The sequence below is a fragment of the Streptopelia decaocto genome (assembly GCF_964273445.1).
Source record: "Streptopelia decaocto genome assembly, chromosome: 6".
Taxonomy (NCBI): domain Eukaryota; kingdom Metazoa; phylum Chordata; class Aves; order Columbiformes; family Columbidae; genus Streptopelia; species Streptopelia decaocto.
The window spans coordinates 21,251,867-21,259,279 of NC_138660.1; the positions used below are offsets into that span (position 1 = coordinate 21,251,867).

The window sequence follows — 7,413 nt, forward strand, 5'->3', positions numbered from 1 at the left end:
GAGCGGGGGCCGCGGTTGGGGAGCGCGAAGCTCGTCCCGACTCCTGTGGCTGCCGACGCGGGGTGGGGGGGTCAGGAGGAGAAACGGGGTTAGTCTGTCCCGCTCCCGGGGATCGGGCCAGAGGCTCCGTTAGAAATCAGTGCAGAGTATCCTCTGCCCGACCGCTTCTGTAACTGCGGTTGGAGCAGCCCCGTGTTAGTGATTTATTATTACACGACACCTCTTGTGCTTAGGCCAGCGGAGACTGCCTTCCTACTGCTAGGGGAGGCTCTACCTGAAGGCAGAAAACGGGAAGGAGATAGGGACTGTTGGTGCCACATACGTTGCTACAGGAACCGTGTGAAAAAAGTCGGAGCCCTCCAGGGAAACAAGCAGGAAAGCTGTCTGGTGTGTCATCCCTTGCCTCGCCACCCTGCCGTGGCCCTTGGGGCGTCTTCCAGCCCCGCAGCCGCGCTGGGTGCCTGCGCGTACTTTGCTTTCAGTTTTCTGCAAATAAGGGCTGCAAGAACCGACTTGCAGGGAGCGGCAACAGCCTTCTTGAGTTCCTCGGGCGCGATCGGTTGGTGGGGCCCGGGGCCAAGACATATAAAGGCGACCTCGTGTGCGGCTGGACGTGACAGCCGCCGGGACAGGGTCGAGCGCCGTGGCTGCGGGCACACCCCCTCGAACCCACCGCCCCTCGCCCGGCGGGAGGGGAAAGCAGCGCCGCTGGCCCCGGCGGGCTCCCCGGGCGGGCGGCAGAGGCTCGTTCAGTACCCCCCGGAGTCCCCCCACCCCCGCCCCCGGTGGCGCGGCCGAACCGGGGCGGTTCCGCGCCGCTCCGCAGGGCCACGTCGGGCCGCGTGTGCGTGGGGCTAAGCGCGGCGCCGTGACTGCGGGGTGAACTCGGCCGTGCCCAGCGGCTCGGCGACGATAGGGGAGCGGGCTCCTGACGAAAGCGGAACTTGGCCGGGCCCATACAAATCAGAAAAGAGCCCGGCCGCCGCGGCAGAGGGGAGCGGAGCCCGCGGGGGCAGGGACGCCGCCGCCGCCGCGCTGCACGGACCAGCGGCGCCACGAGAGGCGCCTCCCGATCTCCGTCCCGTTCCCAGCTTCGACCCCGGTCTCGGCGAGTGCGGGACGGGACGGCCGGCAGCACCGGGCTGCGCGCACCGGGCAGCGCTCCGCACCGCACGGGGCTGCGCTGCACGCCCGGGGCGGCGGACCCGGGGTACCATGATGAGCGGCTACCCGGACGGCGAGGAGGACACGGTGGCGCTGCTGGTTCATGACAACAGCGGCAGCAAGGAGCCGGAACGGGGCAAGGAGGAGCTGAGCGGCGACAAGGGCCCCGAGAAGCCGGACCCCTCGCAGAAGCCCCCCTACTCCTACGTGGCCCTGATCGCCATGGCCATTCGGGAGAGCGCAGAGAAGAGGCTCACGCTGTCCGGGATCTACCAGTACATCATCAGCAAGTTCCCTTTCTACGAGAAGAACAAGAAGGGCTGGCAGAACAGCATCCGCCACAACCTCAGCCTCAACGAGTGCTTCATCAAGGTGCCCCGGGAGGGTGGCGGGGAGCGCAAGGGTAACTACTGGACCCTGGACCCGGCCTGCGAGGACATGTTCGAGAAGGGCAACTACCGCAGGAGACGAAGGATGAAGCGGCCCTTCCGGCCGCCCCCGACCCATTTCCAGCCCGGCAAGACCCTCTTTAGCCCCGACAGCTACGGGTACCTCTCCCCTCCCAAGTACTTGCAGTCCACCTTCATGAACAACTCGTGGCCGCTGGCGCAGCCCCCGGCGCCTATGCCCTACACCTCCTGCCAGATGTCTGGCGGGAACGTCAGCCCCGTCAATGTGAAAGGACTCTCGGGCCCAGCGTCCTACGGCCCCTACTCGCGGGTGCAGAGCATGGCGCTGCCCAGCATGGTGAACTCCTACAACGGTATGGGCCACCACCACCACCCGCACGCCCACCATCCCCAGCAGCTCAGCCCGGCCAGCCCCGCGCCGCCCGCGGCCCCGGCGGCGAACGGAGCCGGCCTCCAGTTCGCCTGCGCCCGCCAGCCCGCCGAGCTGTCCATGATGCACTGTTCCTACTGGGAGCACGACAGCAAACACAGCGCCCTGCACTCCCGCATAGACATCTAGGGAGGCTCCGGCCGGCCGCCGCCGCAGAAATGCCCATGCCTCGGCCCCGCTGCCCCTCTCCGATCCCGCCGCGTTCTTCTGCTCTCTCCTGTCTCTCCTCCTCCTCTCTAGCTGTGGACATTACTCTCTTTGTGCCCTAACTGTTGCGGTGGGAAAATAGTAGCCCTTGTCCCCGTGTAGTGTATGAGCCGTCCTACGGTGAGAAGCAGGCAGTGTGAGTGCGGGGGCTTCCCCAGCGAGGCTGTGCCGGGCGCGCGGTGGCCGGGCCGCTGCCTCTACGCGAGCTCGGAGTTACCGTTCGCTTCTCTGCTCGTGTCTTTGTTTGTAAGAGGTTGCGGGGGGTGGAGGGAGCATATAATTAAAATTAGCCAGTTTAGCCCTCAAAATTTTGCTCTGTTATAATTCGACAGAGATCTTTTCGGGCTCAGCCTTGGAAAGAGTAAAGCGGAGCTTGTAAACAACGGAGGCATTTCCATGAGTGGTGGTGCGGGGCTGGCAGGGCCTAGACACTGCCGTGTGCCCGTGGTGCTCGTCCTCCTCTTCCTCTTCATTTTCTCTTTCTTCTTTCTCGGTCTGCAAAGCACTGCGTTTCTTCCGAGCTGTGGCTTTTCGTCAAAATAGTACTTATGTGGGGACTGCTGTAACAGCAGGAGATGTGCGATATTGCTGGTTATTAGAAACCAACAAACAAAATCCGCCAGGATCACTCGTGAAACGTTTCGACAGCGGTAAATATATTTTTTAAAGGAGACAATTTCCTCTAAGGTCTTAAAAGAAATTTTATACAGGTCTAAAAAAGTATTTTGATGTTATTGAAAAAAAAAAAAGACGGTTTCCTATAAATTGGAATATTTTCCCGTGTGCATATTATTATTAATAATGAAAGTTTAAACTATCTGTGTATTTTTCCCCAAAAACCTGGCCCAAAATGGATCTTCCAGTAGGTTCTGCTTTTGAATGCTTGCCCTTTTTCTTAAAACGTTTTGATCCTTCAATTTTACATAGATTAATGTGGGAAAAAAAATAGCGTTTATAATACAGGGGCCAGTTCATAGCGATTTTATAAATGTTTATGTAAGCTGATAGATGCTGTGGCATAGTACCATTTTGGGACCAACTTTTCTAGAGTGAACTAGCACTTTTATTGTACTTTCTAGCCTTGTAAAGTCTCCAATAAAACGCCTTTCCTTCTTTCCATAATCGTTTTGTTTCACTCCGCTCCTCCGTGCTCGAGATCGAGCAGCGGCGGCAGAGAATGGGGCGGGCGCCGTGTGCTGGCGGCGGGCACCGCTCCCGGCCCCGTGTCCCGGCTGCGGGTTTGCACCGCTCTCCGCAGCCGCGCAACGCCTGCTCCCCTGCGGGAAATACGCCGGCTGTATTTGGGCAGTGTAGTGGGTCTGTTAAGCGCCGTGGAAACCGGCGGGAAAGGTGCGGCAGGGCCGCCTCTCGACCGCTCCGACCGGCACTCCGGTGCTGGCTTGGTGGCCGCCGAGGAGGCGCGGGGACCGTTTCGTTGGCGGCGCGGGTGAGCCTGGGAGCGCCTCCGCTCCGGGGCGCGGGCAGCCGCCAGCACTTCGCCCGTGTGCCCGGCCCTCCCGGGGCACTGGCAGGCAGAGCCCTCCGGGCAGTGCCAGGGGCTGTGCCCACCATAAACTCTTGCTCCGCTTTAGTTTGTTTGTTTGCCGCCTGCTCGGGGCTGCGGCCCTGGGCGACACGACGCAGCTCCGCGTCGCCTGGGGTCCGGTCCGGCTGCGCTGCGGTGGGGCTCGCGCCACATCTGGGCCTGTGCCGGGAGCCCCTGGTGGGTGTCGTTTTCCCTGCTGGGCCCGTGGCTCCGGCAGCGGAGCTGCCGAGGCCTGGGCCTCGCTTCAAAACCTGCCCGCGCTCGCAGGCAACGGCCCCGGAGCGGGCGTCCGGGGGCTCAGAAGGGAAGGAGACAGCGTGGCCACCGCCCGGTGCCGGCCCTTAGACGCTGACCTAGGCCAAGTCTGCTGTCCCGCGGGCGGGAGCGGAGATGCGGGTGTTCCTCTTGTTGTGAGTTGCGCCAGCAGCTCGCTCCCCTGGCGCGGGGGTGCCAGGGGCGAAACTCGGTACTGAGGGTGAGCACTCCCCTCCCGCGACCGGGATTCTGCGGCGGGGCCCACGGGAGACCTGACCCGCGCGCGTCGGGTGCAGACGGGCCCTTGCCTGGCTGCCCGACACTCTCTGCCAGGGCCTTCCGTAGGCTCCTTGCACGGAAGGACGCGGCAGCCGTCAGTTCGGTAGCAGAAATCCGTGGTGGAGACGCGGAGACAGCTCGCTTCTCTGCCGCGGCGCAGCTCGGCGGGCACGGCCAGTGGAGAAGGGCTCCTGGGCCACCCGCCGGGCCAGCCCGGCCTCGATGCGTGCTGGAGGCCCTGCTCTGCCCCCGGCCCCCGGTCCCCAGAGCATGGTCCGAACGGGAGGGCTCTGGGAGCGGTGGTGCGACCGAGGGGCTCTGCTCACGAGCGGGCAGAGACGTGACGCTGCGGCAAACGGGGTCGCTGCGAGGCGCCCGTGCCCTGGCCGCTCCGCGGTGTGCACAGAGGGCTGCGGGGCCGAGCTGTTGCCCAGGGGCCTGGGAGGGAAGGAGCGACCCCAGCTCCTACACGAACACCGGTGTAACGGGAGGTAAAAGGCCCGAGCGGGACGATGGGCAGCCCCGGGTTTACCAGTGCTCATGGGGCACGGCCTCGACTCACGCCTTTGCTACCCTTGGCTCTGCCGGCCGCTACCGGGAGCGGGGCACTCGCTCGGGGTCTCTGACCTGCCCGGGACCCTCAGGTGGGAACTAACAGCGGAGCGGAAAGGCGGCATCGTTCATACGTCTCGAGGAGTGCAGGGCAAACGTGGCGACAGGCCCAGGCAGCCCGGCAGCCGCCTTGTGGATAGTCGCCTTGCACTGGAGAGCTCAGGGCTTTTGCTGCTTTTTGTTTATTTCATACGTACGACTAGTCCCTCTTGTTTCCTTCGGGGTACGTCGTGGCTATGGCGAATTCGCAAGGGAAACCCCTCCAGCCGCCGGCGGTTGGCACGGGGAGAAGGGAGGAAGGGAGCGCCGCCCTGCGCCACGCACAGCCCCGCCGGCGTCCCCCCAGGTCCCTTCCCGGGCTGCGCAATCACTCGGGTTGCAAACCCCGTGGCAAACGCCTGGGAGCGGCTGGAGCCTCGTCGTCTTTGCGTGGAACGATATCTGGCTGTACTTAGATGTAGGAGGGGGCGGCAGCAGCCCGGGACCGGGCAGGACCGTACGGACCTCGGGGTAACAGCGCGTCCCGAAGTCAGCCAGTGCCGCCGTCGGGCCTCTAGGATGTTTTCACGATCGTTTTCCGTATTTTATAAACAGAGGCTGCACTGAATGTAAACTCGTGTAGCTTATTAAACAGCCACCGTGTCCTGGGTAAGGCTGCTATCCCCTCCTTTTGCCCTGCCCTCTGAACCTCTCCAGCAGCCCCGGTGCAGACCGTTCCCCGTCTCGGACACGGAAGGACTGGGCTGGTGGGGCCCCGGGCTGCCTCCAGGCCGGCCAAGCCTCCGGCAGCGACGCCTCACTCTGCCCTTGGCCCTCCGCAGAGGAGATGGGAAATCAGAGCCAGAGCCCCACTGGCGTCTCGGGCCGGTCTGCCCGCGTTCGCCGGCCTCCATCGGACGGCGGCGTGGGGCAAGTCTCGTCCCGCCGGCAGCAGCGCGGCCTCTCTCGCTGTCAGGAGCGGTCGGGCTTCCCGTTCAGGGCCCGCTGGCCTGGGGAGGAGGGCGGCCATCACATCCCTATTCGCTGGGCAGCAAGCACCGGGCCGGTGGAGTGCCGGGAGACCTCGCTGTGCGCTATCGAACACCCAGGCGTGGACACGTGGAGACCGAGCCTCCCGTGAGGGACTTTTCCCCCCGCGTCCCGACGTCCAGGCCACTGGGCAGCCTTGCTGCTGTGCCGTGGCACTTGGCACGGCAGCCACTGGGCGGGAGAAGGGGGCTGTAGCGACCCCAGGTGCAAGCAACCCCATAGACACGAACGGGCTACCCACGGCGGTTCAGCGTTCCCTCGCCCTGGGCCGCCACGCCTTGTGGCTCCCTCCTGTCCCCAGGCAGTGCTGCCACCCGGCCCCGGCGGACCCTTACGAAAGCAAGCGGCCCAGCGCCGGTCTCTTGGCAAGAGATGGGCTTGTGCGTTGTGTAAGGCCTTTCTCCGTTATATAAATGACAGCAGGAGGAACGCTCCGCGGAGCGCGGTGCGATCCGCAGGTCAGCACGGCGGGCAGAGCTTCGGGGCCGTCGCCAGCCATTGGGCTGCTCCGGGGGCCGGAGCCGGGACGCTCGAGGCCGCTCTCCCGGCTGAGCTGCCGTCGCTGCCCTCCCGGAGCGGCCCCAGGTTTATGCAATGCTGGCGAGAGATGAAAGCACAAGAGCGAAGGCTGTTTTCTCCCTGCACGGAGCGGGTGTGGAAGCAGTGTGTGTTGGCCACTGCCGGAGCGGGAGCGCGCTGCCCCTACTCCTCGAGGGAAGAGAAGGGAAGGGTTTGCTCCCCGGGTCCCATCGCACCTCGGCTGCTCTAGTCCCCGGGCCAGTGCCGGGCCCGGGGTCTGTTTCACGGCCGCAGGCTTTTTTATTCTCTCTGGTCCTTAGCGCAGCCCTCGAGCTCTGGCCGGACTGGGAGGGTGGCAGAGCCGTCGGCGCCGGGAGCGCTCCCGGCTGGCGCGGCACGGCACGGCTGCCTTCTGCCTGCGGCCCGGCGGGAGCGCGGGGGCAGCTGCCCGACAGCTGGGTGCTGAGGGATTCCAGGGCACCGGTCGCGCTCCGAGGCGTCCCGGCTCCTCTCGTCTTTCCCGAGGCGGGTGAGCGATGGTGCCGATGGCTGCGGTCAGGTCAGAGCCGTGGTCAGGGAGGAGACACACACAGAGCTCTCACCTTGCGCCCCCCTCCCGCCCCGGCCGGTGCGGCTGTTTAATACCGCCGGATTCCTGGTATTCTTGTCCGTGTTTTAAGTGGTGAAAAAGTCATTTCCAGTCCCATGGTCCGTGTTTCACCCTGAACTCATTGAAAAGAGAGTGCGGGGTCAGGACTGTTTATTATACAACCAATTAAAACAGGAAAATATGCAAAGGCTTCATTCAGCGAGATCCGGCTATTGTTAAGCCGAAAACGATATTTTTGTTTCAAAAATAAAAAAGTACATTTGTTACTTAAAAAATCTCCCCTTTCCATGTGTGACGGACGCGGCTCCCGGGCGCTCTCCCCGGCTGCCGTGCCCCGGTGCTCGGGAGCGCT

At 63.9% G+C, this 7,413-nt stretch overlaps 1 protein-coding gene across 1 annotated transcript; it reads left to right on the top strand.

The window, feature by feature from the left end:
* Positions 1-1,097: 1,097 nt before the first annotated feature.
* FOXL2 (forkhead box L2) lies at positions 1,098-2,133 on the top strand (the record flags this gene model as incomplete). The annotated part of the gene is made up of 1 exon (XM_082056374.1): positions 1,098-2,133. The coding sequence occupies exon 1, from the start codon at positions 1,216-1,218 to the stop codon at positions 2,131-2,133; it is 918 nt and encodes a 305-aa protein (XP_081912500.1). The 5' UTR covers positions 1,098-1,215.
* Between the last annotated feature and the right edge of the window lie 5,280 nt (positions 2,134-7,413).